Source organism: Cuculus canorus, chromosome 11 (assembly GCF_017976375.1).
Source record: "Cuculus canorus isolate bCucCan1 chromosome 11, bCucCan1.pri, whole genome shotgun sequence".
In the NCBI taxonomy this organism is placed as follows: Eukaryota; Metazoa; Chordata; class Aves; order Cuculiformes; family Cuculidae; genus Cuculus; species Cuculus canorus.
The window spans coordinates 14,031,153-14,047,243 of record NC_071411.1 but is presented as its reverse complement, the minus strand read 5'-3'; the positions used below and the strand labels follow the sequence as shown (position 1 = coordinate 14,047,243).

Sequence of the window (16,091 nt, the reverse complement as noted above, 5' to 3'; positions counted from 1 at the left end):
GCCTATACTGTGAATATAAGCAGAATTAAGTCAGGGTGCCCATATTAATGTATTCGGAGTAAAATTGCTGCTTGCAAAGGCACTACCGCTGCCCACACCTTCGAGCAGGGGCTGCAACGCATCCCTCACACATTTCTGTCACCAGTGAGAAAGGAACCTATGTCTGCTACTCAAAACCACACAGATTTTAAAAGAAATCTTAAATCAGTTGCCTCCACAAAGAGAAATTACTCTTGCTAAGCAAATAATTCACAATATAACAAGCTGGCACAAAGTTGTCAAAATGCGGTCCTCTTTCATCATACCCAGAAGTTATGCATTTGATGTCAAATGAAGCCACAGCCTCTGCACCTGCAAATACTGCAAAGCACCCTGGGGCCTCTAAATAAAGATGAGAAGCCAAAGAGGTTTGGGGTTCCAGGTTGGTTTTTTTTTTTAAAAAAAAAAAAAAAGCTTGTTCCACCTCTTCGGCCTAGTGTTTTAGCAGGATAATGCATGGAAGGTAAACTGTAAAGCAACACTAACAGACCAGAAAAAGAAATTACAGTCTGGATAGCTTTAGAGCAAGAACGAAGGAGATGCTGGTCATGAGCATGAGCCACACGTCCCTCACTTGCCAGCATGAAAAGTTTTTCCCTACTTTTGCTCCCACAGCAGGAGACCCAGAAGCATCCAAACACTGACAAGACCAACATCATCACTGGAGATGCTATTCAGAACCTACTCATGGAATACAGATGGGACTTCAAGAAGAGCCACCCCATCAGCACAGAGGGGACAGAGCAAAGGGGGCTGATGATGACTGACTCATGGTGCCACCAGCTGGAACAAGCACCAGCTTGCACCCTCAACCCACAACGGCTCCCAGCTGCCTTCCAACCCAAAGGCAAATACTCCAGTTCTAAAGTTACCTCCGTCACTGATACAGGTGGACGAAATTGAGTAAATCTAAGAACATCAAATGTCTGTGGGATTGGCTATGCATGACAGAGCAATGCTCACAGTACCAAAACACACGAATCCGTGGCATGCCAAACACCAGTCTGGTTATGAATGCTTATGGTCCAGTTGGGCACGACTTTGCACATTATCAATCTGAGTTACCCTAGTGGAACCACAAGCTACCTGGAGCAATCTTTGCTCATTTCAGATCCCAAGCTATAAAAATCAAAACTGTGTGTCCAGTACGTTTTAGCCATTGCTTAAGGAAGAAACGGGGAAGGAACAATAGGTCACATCCAGGTTCAAACCTTCAGGAACATTTTTCACCTAAGACCAGTTCCATTTCAGTTTCAGTACTTTCACAGAAGGGGACTGTCCCAGATCTTGAACTGTTCTTTTTTTTTTTTTTTTCACTTCACAGTGTTTCAAGCACCAGCGTTTCCATGTATTGGTTTCAAATAACCCTTTATATATATTTATTTATATATATATTTATATATAATTTATATCAAAACTGATAGTACACAGTATAACTGGAAGAAGAACTGAACTTAAAAAGGATATGTTGAAAGAGAATGGAGTTTGTGAATGCAATAAATAAAGCCCCCTTCCCTCCCCACCCGCTCCCTGCCCCAAAACAAAAAGTTGTAATGTTCATGGAAAATTGTGCACAGCAGATATTATAAAAAAGTAGATTCAGGAGCACATCCAATTATAAATGATTGTTAGGAAAATCATATAAAACAATGGAATACATAAAAGTGTCAAGAGTAATCGTTAGGGTGAGAAATTCCTTGGTGGCCAGATGCCCACAGCAAGCAGAAGTTATCCTGGTTGCATCACTAAGAGGTCGATGTCCAAGAAAGTGTGTGTTCAAGCACAGAAGAGGGTCTCCAGGATTTGAACAGCGCGGGCAGGTGGAGTGTTTGAATTTCATACCCTGATTCATAGTTTCCACAACTCCATGTGCAATTTTCAGAAAGATTCATCGTTGACTGCTGACATGTCCCCCTTTGGCGTGGAGGAACGGGACGAGCCCTTGTCTGTGCTCTCAGAGCCCGAGCTGCTCTGATTCTGTTGTTCTGATCCTGCACTGGAGGTCACTGTAGAAGACGACGTGGAAGAAGAACGAGTCTTTTCTTTAAAGTCTGTGATAATTACTGTGACATTCCCCACTGTGACTGCCAGCTGCTGTGCGGTACTTCTGTCCACATTTTTCAGTCTGGGTCTAAAATAAACAAGAAAACATTTATAAAAAGGATGAAAACAAATGATAAAGGAAAAGTTTATTAGAAAAGCATTTGAAAACAAACTCAGTGTGACTTATCCTCTGCACGCTTGCACAGCTGGCAATAGCTGAGAGGAAAACCAAGGCAGCAGCGAGTACTACACAGCAGAGGATGAAGGTTTAACTTTTTGCTCCCTGCAGCAGCCTCAGCTGTGAGGGCTGCAACAGTACACTCAGCCTCAGAGGCAAAACCTGGCTTGCAGAGCTCTGCAAAGGATGCTCTGCTGTAGCCTTATCCCTAGTCCAACTCTGCCAGAAAGGAGGACACTATCACAGAGCCAAGCGGACAGGAGCCAGACAAACTGAAGGATCTCCTCCCCAAGGGGCAGATGAAAGAGTTCTCTTATCTAAATTCACCATCTCATCATGTGCCCTGATGTTATGAGACAAGGCTGTGACTCTGCAATACAAAACCACATGAAAGCATCGGACCACGGCTCTTTCATTCCCATATTGGAACTCTGCAGCTGCAAACAACGCAGGCAGTGGGACAACTTGGCTTCTCTTTCAACTGCTTCGAGCTTATACAAATCAGATGCCCAATCAGCCTATGAATAAAATCACTCAAAATGTTCCCTCTGGAGCCAAGGGTATTGAAAATAAAATCCAGAATGTACAACGGTATTTTTTGCAGCTCTCACTTTTGGTTAAAAAGGAAAAAAAAAAAGAACGAAAAAAAAATCAAAACCACCAGAAAAGAACACACTAGTATTTATAGCTCAGGATTATCTCAGTGATTTGCATGCTGTGCTATCATTCAATTAGTAATGTAACTAAAAAGGGTCTAGACTCCAGGACGCTGACATTCATGCACATTTCAGGGGCTGGTCTAAAGCTCTGATACAAATCTTAGACACTCCTCCAACTACGAGCAAATTCCAAGCCAGCTGCTGCAACTGCTGCAATTTACAGCTTTTGCTCCTAATTAAGGGTCAGGCTTAAGCAGCAGAATATTCCCAATAGGAAAATTATAAAGGAGAGTCTTCATACATCACTGAGAAGTAGCTTGCTGAGAGCTGCCTTATTCCAAGGGATAAAGGGAAGGTTAGTTTACTTTGGGATCAAGCTCCAGCTTTTAAACCTATGTGCCTCTCCTCCTCATCTGCAGCACACTAGGCTAATGCAGCCAAAACAAAAAAAAAAAGGGAAATTAAACCACTACGCATTTGCCAGCCATGCATAGTCAATGGCTTGCAGTAGTAAGTTAACTAGGGGCAAGTCCTCAAGAAGTAGTTATCCAAGCGGTATTCTAGAAACAGACAGAATAAAGTGTTCAGGACAGACGTACAGCTTCAAAAATAGAACTGTGTTTCTGCAAACTTCCTTACCCCAAAAATGAAGTTACTGCACCAAAAATACTATTTTCATATCTAATAATATCTAGGAGGCTGTTCCAACTTTTGAGAAGTATCCTAGGAAAAGCATTTCTAACAGATAGAAAATACAATTGAAATACTGCTGTACTGGGATAACTGTCAGTAAAACCTCCTACCTGAAACAACCCTGTCGCCTAGTGACCAGCCTTTTCAAACTCATAGCTGTGCTCACTGAATTCCCGCAACAGTGAGACACGTGCCCACGCGTATGTGTTGTACATACGCAGTTGCAGGAATTGGCAAATTCAACACGTAACCACAGGCTAGATTAAATGATGTCACTATGTCTGTGAGTAACAAGAAAGGCCAGCTAGCTCAGCAAGTTTTGGGGTTTCTGTCGGCTTTCAGATAGCATCTCAGCAGATGACGGCTGCCCCTAAAGCATCAGCAGCAAACACAGCAGCACGCGTTCCCGGAAGCGTAGTACATGTACGTATTTTCCTCCCTAAGCCCCAAGTTCCTCTAGGAAACCCAGCTCTTCCTGTAATCTGCCTGGGTCATTTGTTTTCCCTTGTACTCAGAAACAGCCAAAAAATGCTGGCCCAGGTATTGGAACAGATCTTCCTGCCTCCACCTTTCTACCGGGTTGAATACGCTCCTGCTATTGCTTGTCACAAGCCAGCACTGATAGTCATATTTAGAAAAAAAAAAAAACCCCAAAAAAACCCAAACAAACCAAAAGAAAAACAGAAAAAAACCCCAAGGATTTTGTATGGCCTAACTTGCATTAAGTTCTGCCCAGAAAAGCTCCTGCTATTAGCAGTTTTTGAGATAAGCCATGCGCCAAATGCCTGAATGGAACTGCCCCAGCATCTCTAAATGGGAAGGACAAGGGCGAAGCAAAGCTGAGGCGCAGGATTTCTCAACAGTCCCACTCACAAACTTATTCTCAATGTCAGTTTTAGAACTGAGCCTTCCAACCACTTCTGCAGGATGTTTTAGGGGTCTCCCCTGTGCAAGGGCTGATTAAGCACAGATGGAAGCCTCCAGACAGCCTCTTCAGCACATGCATACGATTTTTGCTTCCTGCAGAAGGTAAAGGGATTGGACCATTCACATTATCTGGCAAAATTAAACACCCCGATGATTCACATTTATAGCTGAAAAGGTCTATGGCCAAGTAAGAAATGTGTTTCAAGACAATCAATCTGCAAGTGCACAGAAAGTTATGAAACAAATCAAGATATTTTGTCAGAAACAGGCACACTATCCAATAAATTCAAACAGGATTCCTTAAAATTCACAGAGATCCTTAAAAGACAATATAAAACACTGTTAAGAAACCTGGGCTTGAAAAAAAAATCCCGAACAGAACTTGTGACTCTGTAAAAATGAGGCACTTGACTGCACTCCTATGGGCAGTGAGCTGCAAGAAAAGTTCCGCAAACTGAACACTTATGACCATTTAATAACCAAATGATGTATCCTTTAAAAATATCCAGCTAGAACTGATACTGTTAAGGATTAATTAGGAATTATAAAAGCTTGCCACAAAACATGAACTAAAACACTGCAGTAGACAGAGTGACTCCTTCAAGGAGTTAAAAAACCAATTATTTGATGTAATCTATCAATTTAATTTTATGTCATCAGTCAAGTGCATCAAGTCTCCTGCATCCTAAGCCTCAAAATAAGAACCATTTCAAAAAGAAAAGGACCAAAAAGTCACTGCAATAAAGATATATTTCTATAACCAAGTCAGGCATGGACACTTAAACCTCTGGGGCCTGAGGAAGAGTTAAGAGCAGTCCCCACAAACAGCTCAACTATTTTTGCACAGCAAGTCTCACAATGCCCTCACCACATTGAGGAGAGTTGCTGTGTAAAGGATATTCACTCTCATTAAATGTTTTCAAGCTATTATTTAAAAAACTTCCAAGACAAGATTTCTCTGCAGTCACGTCTTGCCAGTCTTAACACTACAGCAACGGAAACCATGTGCTTTACAGCTGCTTGCAGCTAATATTGCTTCAGTTCACTTGGCTACAACTATAAAATACCTATTACAGAACATTTCTTAAAAGAGATGCAATTCTTACGTAGCCCACAAGCACCCAGTTGAAGTCTGCTCTAAGTTCCATAACATAAAAACTGTACTTTGATGCTGAATTTTCGATTTAGGAAATAGAGCACAAGGCATCGCTTAAAGAAAACAAGTGTGGAGTATCGGTAAAGGCAAGACTAGGAATAAATCGCTCTCCACATACAGGTACTCACTTGAGGTTTAGACAAACATGAAATCAACCATTCATGCTTTTTGTTGATAGCAAGATTCTAGTAAATCTGTTCATGCAGTCTTTAAATTCCCACATACATGAAAAATTATCTTGACAATTAGTGACTGAATTACGGATAAGGAAGTTAAAATGTAACCTTTGTTACTGCTATCAAGTGATGATAAGAATTTGACAAAGACTACCATGATAGCTGGTTAATTTTTTTCCTCCACCATGTTTTACAGCCAAAAGCACTACTGCACTATTGACAATATGATTATTCTAGCAGACAAATGAAAACTGAGTGGCTCACAGAACAAATATTTCCAACGCTTTAATCTGTCCTCACCAGCAGAGTGTTTGAGTGCTTGTACACGGAGAAGGCTCAGACACTGACAGTCTTGCTTGCTAATGTTGGCAGACCCTGTAGGTCAGACAATACTCTGCCTCTGTCCATCAAAAAGACAATGCCTGCTATTTAAGACAGTTCTTGGAAACCGAGAGCTTAACTTTATACTAAAGTTACCTTGAAGTGTGATTTGAGTCGCTGGTCTTTGTTGTAGTATTCCCAGACTGTATACTGTTTGCTTCGCTAGGAGGATCTTTCACAATATCTGACTTTGGTCTGTAAGAATTGGAGGGAAGAGGGAGAGGATGACATTAGATTAACTGCACAGTTCACCAATGCACAGTGTTACAGAAATCACTTCTCATTTAGTAGTATATTCCTCAAACTTACTTAGTCTTCTTGTTAGTGTTCTTCTTTGTAACACTTGGACTAATCTCTTTCTCTTTGTCAGGTTTTTCTTTGTCTTGTTTTTCCACTTTCTCCTTCTTCTCCTTCTTAGGTGGTGGTGGGGTTGCATATTGCTGGGCAACTTGTTGTGCCACCAACTGAGAGTTTATTCTAGGTTTTCTATAACGACAATAAAAAGAGAGATCTATAGTCAATTTTACACAGTAAAAACGACTCCACCAAAAGCAGTATAAAGATTTATTTCAGCAGCCAGGGAAGAATACTCCACTTATAAAGAGCCAAATGGATGTCCTTACTTAATGTGAAGTATTACCAAACAAGATACAAATTTCAAAATTAAGAAATACTCCAAACCCCTGTTTCATCCATTTTTAGCCTCATTTAACATTCTTAAGTAAATGCTCCCTTTCTCCCATTCATGTAATGAAATCACAACAAACTGGGGGGGAGGGAGATGGACACAATAGTAAAAAAAACAGCTTTCAAGAAGTTGTCAGCCACACACTGTGGCTACCCTTTAAGAGAAGGAAGAGAAAAAGTGATAGAAGTAAGTTTCCTGATAAGCATCTTCTTTATATCTTTCAATTTGATTTTTCAAATGAGCTTCTGGTTCCCTGAAGAAGCAAACCTTGCATAAACAACAAAGAACAATAGAAGGTATCTGAGATGACTTTGTCCCGAGGCCTGGGAGCAAAGCTGGCTGGCAGAAGCACAGAAAACAAGCAGGCATTCACACTTCCACAGGGGAGCGGCTGTGCCAGCCTCCGACACACCATCCTCCCACAACTGTCTGCAGTCCCCAGTGGTGCTTGGACAAAGCACACAATTAAAGTCTTTCAACAGCTATTTCCATTTCAAATTACGATTTATATGAAATAATAGCTTCACATGTAATCAATACCTTGGCTAACGCTCCTCGCATAGTCTCACAGAAACTTGTACCTTTGTCTCTCCGGTATTCCTCTATCCAAACTATTCCTTGTCTCCTCCCAGATTAACAACTCAAAACCAGGCCTCCCAGCCTGGCACATCACAGAGCAGTTTATACTCTGAATCTTCTAACTATCCATGATCAATTCCAGGAGAAAACCAGGTTATCAACTCCATTACTGGTGCATTATGAGCTGAACACTAATTGCAACAACTGCTGATGTAGCTGTTATATTGGTCATAAATATAATTCAAATTTTCAGCAAAGGTCAGACCATAACAGATCATCAATGAAATCAGTATGCAGCTATCATTAAATCTACAATTGGAACACAAACTCAGGGGTTTCTGCTGTTTTATTTCCAAGTTTTATTACAAACAGCCAGAGAGACTTTAAGAAGATGCTTAGTGGTTTCATGTGTTCATGTACAAAACATTAATTGCTACATGTAAGATCTGAATTTAGAAATGATACAGACAGAGCACCGAGAACAGTTCTACTTTGTCACAGAAAAGTCCAAGTATGCAGTAGGTCTTCCACGGCATTTGTTTTCTGTATAATGGTACCAAGATGCTCTTACTGAAGCCAGATACACCCAAATATTTTATTACCACAGTTTATTATAAAATCTATGCAACAGGTTGTAATCAGGTCCCTGACCCACCTCAACACCACTGGCATTTGGATTTTTCACCCAACACAGAAACTGTAACTCGCTTCTATGCTACACACCACATACATCTGTACATTTCTGAGTCAACACAAATGATGTGGTCTTCAGCCTTAAATAACTATGATGCTGAAATATTTTGTAGATCAGATCAAGCAGTTACCTGTTCCACAGAACAGTGAATATATTTAACATCCTTGCACTTAAAATCCTGCATAGAGTAATTTCTGCCTCTATGACTGAGAGCAAAGAAGGTAAGAAAAAGTCTTTTGGTTACATGGAAAAGATTTTCAGATTGATGCAACCACACCGGTGCTGACAACAGTAGCTTGTCTCAGGCAACCTGCTAACTGCCTACTCAAAAAGAAAAGAGAGAGATAAAGTGTCAAGAAACCTTCAAAGAGAGGGCAGATAACCATCTCCCTGCATGATTATACGTGATTAACCTCACTGCTTGAAGCTGCCACTTCTGCCCAGACTTAGTTATTTTCTGTTTACACAACCAGCCAAGTCTGAAACCCGAGCCATTCATGGGAAATCCCAATTCAAGAACCTGAGAGCACCTTTAGAGTCTGCCCGATGTGCCTCCTCCTTGCGACGTCCAACCTCCCCAGGTACTGAGCTATTGTTCCTGCTGCAGGACTGCTGCACTACTTAAATGAAGACAGGAATTTTTAAATGGAAACTTCAACTAAAGTAAGATTTAAAGTTACATAAATAAGTCACACTGCATTTCCCTAGAGGTGGCTGGAATCCAAGAAAGCTCAGCCTCAAAGTGCTCCTGCAGAGACACTTCACCCTGTGCTCTCCTGCTCCTTACCCATGCCTGTGACGGCACACTACATTTACTAATTTCTATCATTTTCTGCCCAGCCACTGGCATAACTAGCATATCTTCTGTTCTTTCTCATCCAGGCTGACTCGCCAGTCAGGGCAAATCCAACAGTATAAGTGGAGTGAGCAGGCAGCAGGCACAGGCAGGGGACTACAGGAGCACAGCCCTGCTGAGGGGGTTTCTCCTGATGCACAGAGGAAAGGGAGCAGAAAGCTGCTGTGATTGGGACAACCCCTAAGCATGTTTCAAGATTCCCTGTACTAAAAGAACAGGTTTTCTTTTTTTTTAAAAAAAGCAAATATCCAATAGTTTTCCAAGTCCTAATTTGGTCATTTAACTCACAAACACTAGCAGCAAGCTTAGGAAAGTTAAAAACAGGTAAGTTAAGCAACTGGCATACTAATACTACTAGAGAGGTGATAAAATCTTTCAAATAAGGCCCACACTGCCACTACAGCCAGAATACATTGGTTCCAAGCTCTTTACAAAAAAAGCCAAGCAAAGCAAGTGGAGCAGCGCATTTTTAACCACAGAAAACTATAGCCATAGTAACCACAATCACATAAAATAGCTGCAATATCCAAAACTTGCTCCAAGTTTCCCTGCCTACCAAAACCCCCACATTCTGGGGACTAATGCTGATCTAACAGCACCCCTAGCACCGACCACCCCTCCGTACGCTGCTCAGTCCCCCCCACAGCCATACATGCCACATCCTAGCCACCCCATTTGTCAAAGCAGCCACCCTCTTCAAGTGTTGTGATTTCTTCTCCAGAAGCAGCAGCAGGTACGCTTGCACTGCCTTCCAGAAATAAGAAAAATCATAAATTGCAGTGAATACTAGTTGTCTTCCCTTTCAGAATTTGAACAAGGAAGGGGAAAAAAAAATATCAGTGGAGAGAAAAAAGCCTCACTCCTACTCAGGCTGCAACAATTTAATGCGCTCTCGCTTCTACCACAGAATTTGAAGTTGTCAGAACAGAAGGATCCCTTTTTACTTTTTCTGATTTTGAACACTACAATGTGTCCGAGTCTCCCTGCCTCCAATTTCTTCCAGCTGGCTCCTTTTGGTTTTGGCAATCTCCAAAGGGAATACTTCAACCTAAATATGCCTTTTTTTTTTTTTTTAATATATCATTCAGGTAGAATACCCTGAACAGAAACTTGTAGCCCCTTCTAATTTTTTTATAAGAATAAACAGCCCTAGAAATAAGTATTAACTGTTTTTACCCCAAATCCACTCACAATTTTACTTTCTGTAACATTAAAACAATCCATAAAAACAAAGAATACATCTAAGTAACAAAATTAAGCTTGGGTCTCTTCCAAGCTTTCTAACCAGCCCCAGTACTCCGGGAACAACAATATTGTCATTTAGTAGAAAGTTTAAAACAAATATTACACAGAAAATACAGCTAAGAAGTTTCAATTTCTAAAAAAAAATATTTGAAGAGATGCAAGACTTAGTACTATGCTTGGTTATTGAATTCCTAGGTAGGCACTGAACGCTGAGCCATGGTGCTCTGTTTCCTCTTGCAGGCCACCAGGTCCACTGGCCCAGCTTCTGCTACAAGAGACTGCTTGAATCCGCTCCTCACCATGTCCCTACAAATCAAAATGTGCCCTTACACCTCGGTGGCCACCGTTACTTACGCCTGCTCGGTACCTAGTATAAGGCAAATGCTTTCACCAACAGAAGCCAGGGTTGTGCAATAACACATGCCAGTGGGTAATGCTAGAGGATGAACACTATAAGAAGAGTTTTTGACTGTAAGTGTCTGAAATACACACATTTCCTTCCACCTGAACATTAAGATAAAGTTATGCTTTTGCTTGGAGAGTTTTCCCCTAGTTTAAGGGACAGCCTGGCTCAGGACTCAATCATCAAGGCCGGACCCTGACGTGACAAAGAAATGAACACTAGCCTGTTTCTTTTTTCAATGAAAGAGGATTGTTTTCTCTCCCTCTAAAACTAAGAGCAATTAAACTAAATTAAACGTTGCTTTCAAAGTTGTGTTCACCCAAATAAATTGTTCACATTAGTTAAACTGCAGTTTACATCACAGCAGCAGATATTTGTGCAACAACTCACGATCTCTGCAGCAAGGACATACTGATGCATAAAAAAGCTGAAATACATTTGTCTATTGCAAGCATGGGTTTAGCACCAGGGCCTTTACCATCAGCTATCCTAAGTGATGCACAAGAATACCACCTCTTTTAGTAACAGACCTGCACAGAAATGTTACGACTGCAAATACAATACCTCAAGATTGACAATGGGATGTTTGGGTCATAGGAAGTGGAACAAATGCTAGACCTTTCATGAAGGGCTCACCGCCTATGTCACTTTTTCTGTTTTCAAGAACACAGTATGTACTTTAAAGATTCTACCAAGTATCTCAGTGCTTCATCACCTGCATATTCTTCTGTACCTAACAGCTTACCTATAAAGCCTGTCTCAGGACTAAATCCAGAGCACTGAAGCCCAGGAATTCTGCTGCTTCATTCCTGACCCTTGCAACTGGGCTTAGGAGTAGAGCAGCACAAATCACACCACACACCCAACACATGGTAGTTGCTTGGACCTGGATCTCAACAGGGATATAGAAAGATATGTTGCACCATATTTTTCATGTGACCTTAAATTATGTGTCTGTTTGCGACTTCTCTGGTCCTGTTGCCTCAAGAAAAGGCAAATCACCTGCCGCCCAAGGACACTGCAGAGTAGAGACCGCGGCTGGCTGTTATACCCACAGCAACACAGAGACCTTGAGGGACTCTGGCAATCCCCAGAAATGTGGATCTAATTACAATTGCTCATACTTTCCTACAACTATGTTATCAGAAGAATGAAAGTGGCATCAAGTGGGATTTCAGAGTCAAAAGCCTCATGTAACGTGAAGTACTGAGGATTTGGATAATTTCATGCTGTTCTGGCTTTGATGCAAGCGACGATACCAGCAGACCTCTGCATGGTTCACCACTTCTTTGAAAAAATGTGTTTCATACGCTGTGCAGCGTGAAGTATGGGATTATTTTAATATTTCTAGTCACACATCAATATATCTTTGCGGAAAGAAAAGCAAGAAAACAATACTAAATGTATTTACAAAAGCGTTTATAAACGGTGCCAGAACAATAATACAGTAGGTGTACTTCTCAGCAATAATGTAAAGCACAGTTAGAAGCTAACCCAACAACATAAAAATAAACATCTCCTTAAAACAATTTCACATCCAGAACCAACAAAGCTTTGGAGAAATTCAGCCATAAACAGGGTGAGCACTCATTCTTGTATGCATATTTTCCAGCACATTCCTACGACCACACAGTCCTATTTAGCAACAAGAAAAAGGATGAATGGACAAGCTGCCTTTAGTGTCCATCTGCAAAGCAGTATGGAAGCTGTATACCTCTATGTCATAAGTTATTCATGTAATACAAGACCACAAGTCAACAATAAGATAGTAAAAGACAACTAGAAGGAGAAACAGCAAGAAATGTGTGATTGAGCAATATTTTGTTGAAACAACAGAATTTTTCTTAAACGCTGATGTGCTAATGCTGTGGTTTTATTTGGAAGATAGAGGTTTAAAAATAAAGAAGTTAATCTAAGGAACATCCACTTCTGGGCTACAGGTTTTGCCTTTTTGCAGTATTGCCAGCAGGACTGGGTTATCTTTCAGCTGAAGAGAACAGCATTTGCTACAACCTTACACAGAAGGGCACAGCAATATCTTCCAAAGAATCAAGAGTGTTAAATCTGAACATTTTGGAAAAAACAGGAAAGAAAATAAAAGCTTCACACAAACAAACAAAAAAAAATTGCTTGCCACAAAACAAATTAAGCATATTTTGAAGTCTACAGCCACCTCCAGAAAGCCTCCAAACTGTTCAGTGTCCTCCCTGATCATCCAGCCTGCTGCCTCTCATCTCCTCAGAAGAGTCAAGAATAGGCAACACATAGATAAGGGAGCCTCAGCTTTGTGATAACCATTCCTGGCCATGACAGCAAACCTTGAGCTGTTCAGGTTTCAGAACAAGAGTGTTTTAAACTTTGTTTGTCCACCAGAAGAGCTGAAATTTCAGAAGAGCTGAGCCTCTTTGAATGATGACTGTAAAAATACTTCTCAATTCTTACTTGTTAACCTTCCCTTTTGCAGCTATTTAATTTGAAATCATAAGGTAGCATAAGTTAAATACAAGTTGTTCTTCACGTTTCTTTGATACCAGTGGAGGGAAAACAGCAGTGATGGTGAGTGACAACGCTAAGTATCAGCTGCTGGAAGAGAGTTTCACATTCACTTAACTGCTAAGACCGTAGAATTTAAGTTACTAGTCCCCAGGAGGCAAAACAAAAGTCATGTTGAAATTTTGGTCTGTTTCTCCTTCCAGAGTAGAAGCTCAGGCAGCACTGGAAGTCTCGTCCATCCTCTCATCCGTAGCACCTAAGCTGCAGCAGTAGGTAATTTCATATCTAATTTGCAGCAGTGCACAAGTGCCAGCAAAAGCCCTCAGGCTGTCCAGCAGATGCTCACCCTGCAGCTGCTTTCTCTGCCTAGACCAAATCCCTGCCAGAGAGCTGCTCCGACAGCAGCAGCTGCTCCTGAACGGTCTCAGCCCTCTCTCTGGAACTACAGGCAGAGACTGTAGCCCCCACACCTGTCCTTGCCGGCTGCATGGTGCCCACCTGGCTGGCTCCCCATCTGCAGGCACTGCAGACACTTGTGGAGACAGAGATACATACACACGCAAGTGCTGAAGACCCGTGAGTGCAGTTGAAGTTGCACATAGAATCATCCACTAAAATTATTTCCAACAGGAACATCCTTTAAGGACTAGAATTGATGAAAGTCTGAATTTCCTTCTTCTGCTTTCATTAAAAATAAAGCACAGCTCCCTAAATAAAGGGGTTCAACACACTTCTAAATACATGTAAAAAGAGTAAAGAATTGACAAAACACCAAACTTATCACATTTTTAAGCACTTTGTCTTATTTGATGGGCAAGCAGAATGGTCCAAATGATCTAAATTTCATTATGCTTACAAATATTACAAAGTTACTTCTGAATCATGACTATATGTAAAACCTAAGACAAAAGTACATAGCCAGAATTTCAGCTTTTCAGATGCTTTCTTGCTTCACTAGTTTAGATAAAAAGTAATTTTCTACTACAATTTAATGGCCATGTTTTATTTAGTCAAGAATTAAGAAAAAAAGGCACAATACATCACAAAAAAGGCATAAAACAAAATTTGTAATCTGTAACAGATTAAATTAGCATCAAGTCCCAATGGCAATGTCACCTTGAAGTCCAGTTGAACAAGAACAACTTTACAACTCCTGTTCTTGCTCTCTGCCTAAGCATTTGCCTACTACCATGAGCACTCAGATCCACAGCTAAACATTCCAAAAATACTCCGCCTCCTATTGATTTACTGCATTTGTAGGGAAGAAGTTCTACAGCAGTAGAAAAGTTGTGCTATTATATACAACATCCACAACTACGTTGTCTGTGAAATGAGATGCAGCTGTAAATAGGAAGATCATACCAAGCCTGAACTTGAAAAGATGGCCTTGAGATTACTAAATCACTTTTCTTAGGTATGCAAATTTATTTGGTCACCAATAATTTTATTCATATGTTGCAAGTGCTGCATAAGCTTCATTTCTAGAAGCTTATTGCAACTGCCCTCACCATATACTGACCCATTCGCTGACCTGCTCAGGGCTTCAGGTTAATCCATCAATGAAAACTCCAACCAGCATCTCAGCAGGCTGTACACCAAAACAGCAAAACGTGCTGTGCAGGTGTTTTCATCTATGGACACACCTCACTGTAAAATACCAAATGTTCCATGATTTACAAGGACTTACAAAATTGTCATGGAAAATTCACTGATCTCAGCACAAAGCTTGTGTGTCTGCTTCCACCGGAATGATGATAAAATGAAGGCTATTTTACTTGCTTGTCAAAAATAAGCTGCTCTCACTAGCAAAAATCTGAGGACAGTTCATAAAGCTAGTAGCTACCAAGGTGTGTATAATAAAATACTCAGATTTACAACAAAACCAATTACTTAAATACTTCTTCCTATTTGGCTGTTTATTAAGCTCTGTATAATCCTAAGGAGAGCGGACAGGCTCAAAACTTCCCATTGAGTAACAGAGAGCCATTGGTAGCACGAGTCTATAAACGAGTCTGATGAAAATTTAACATCTAGACTCCCTAAAGCAACTGCTCATGATTATTATAAATAATGAAAAATATGAGGAAAATAACAGCTTTAGCAACTCGTAACTAAAAAAAAAAAACAAACTGGGAATATCAGGCTTGGTGTTACCAAAGTGCTTCATCATCACTGCTAATATATATATTTCTGTTCCAGACACTAAAATCTTGAGTAGTAACCGAAATTGTCATGTATATACCATCCTTTAATCCAGCTTGATGTGTCCCATCTGCGAGCATCTGCCCCCAGGTTTTGGGATACTGAAGTTTCACACTTCAAAAATCACTGGAGAGACACAAATTGGAAAGCCAGCAAGAAAAAGGAAAGCTGCTGAGAACTCAGTTAAATTCTAAAGTTGATCCCCTCACCAAAAGTTTGTACTAAAACTAAAAAGTAAAATACATTTCCAAAAGCATCCTTCTTAAAAGTGTGCTATTGGGTGATCATAAAGAAAAACGCATACTTACCTCTTCTAGGAAGGTGAGTTATAAGAGCACTCTCTTTTAACATGCTAAGCAACTACAAATTTGAATATATATTGACATAAAATGCCTAACAATGTGGCATGGCATATCTAGTACCATTCACAAACAAGCCTGTCAATTCTTAATGTTTTTAAGAGAAAATTTAATATGGTCTGTATCATCCCAAAAAAATCAACTTTTAAATAATGAGTCTAAAACACCACTTGTTGTACAAGTGCTGAATGAAATTTTAAGGTTTCAAAGCCGCATACCAATATCAGTCTAGAACTTGAGTTTTGACTACACATTACCAACACCCAAAACTTTTATTAGCAAATGGAAGGAAAATTTTAGCTTTGAAACCAGATGAATTT

General features: G+C 40.5%; 1 protein-coding gene across 1 annotated transcript in view; it reads right to left on the bottom strand.

Annotated features, from left to right (window-relative positions):
- Positions 1 to 441: 441 nt before the first annotated feature.
- The window catches only part of RYBP (RING1 and YY1 binding protein), a 41,590-nt gene continuing 25,940 nt past the window's right edge, over positions 442 to 16,091 (bottom strand). The window contains exons 3-5 of the mRNA XM_054077016.1: positions 6,562 to 6,738; positions 6,349 to 6,447; positions 442 to 2,170 (exon numbers count right to left, since the gene is read on the bottom strand). Of these exons, the coding sequence (XP_053932991.1) occupies positions 1,918 to 2,170; positions 6,349 to 6,447; positions 6,562 to 6,738 (529 nt within the window). The 3' untranslated portion in view covers positions 442 to 1,917. The remainder of the gene's footprint in view (positions 2,171 to 6,348; positions 6,448 to 6,561; positions 6,739 to 16,091) is intronic.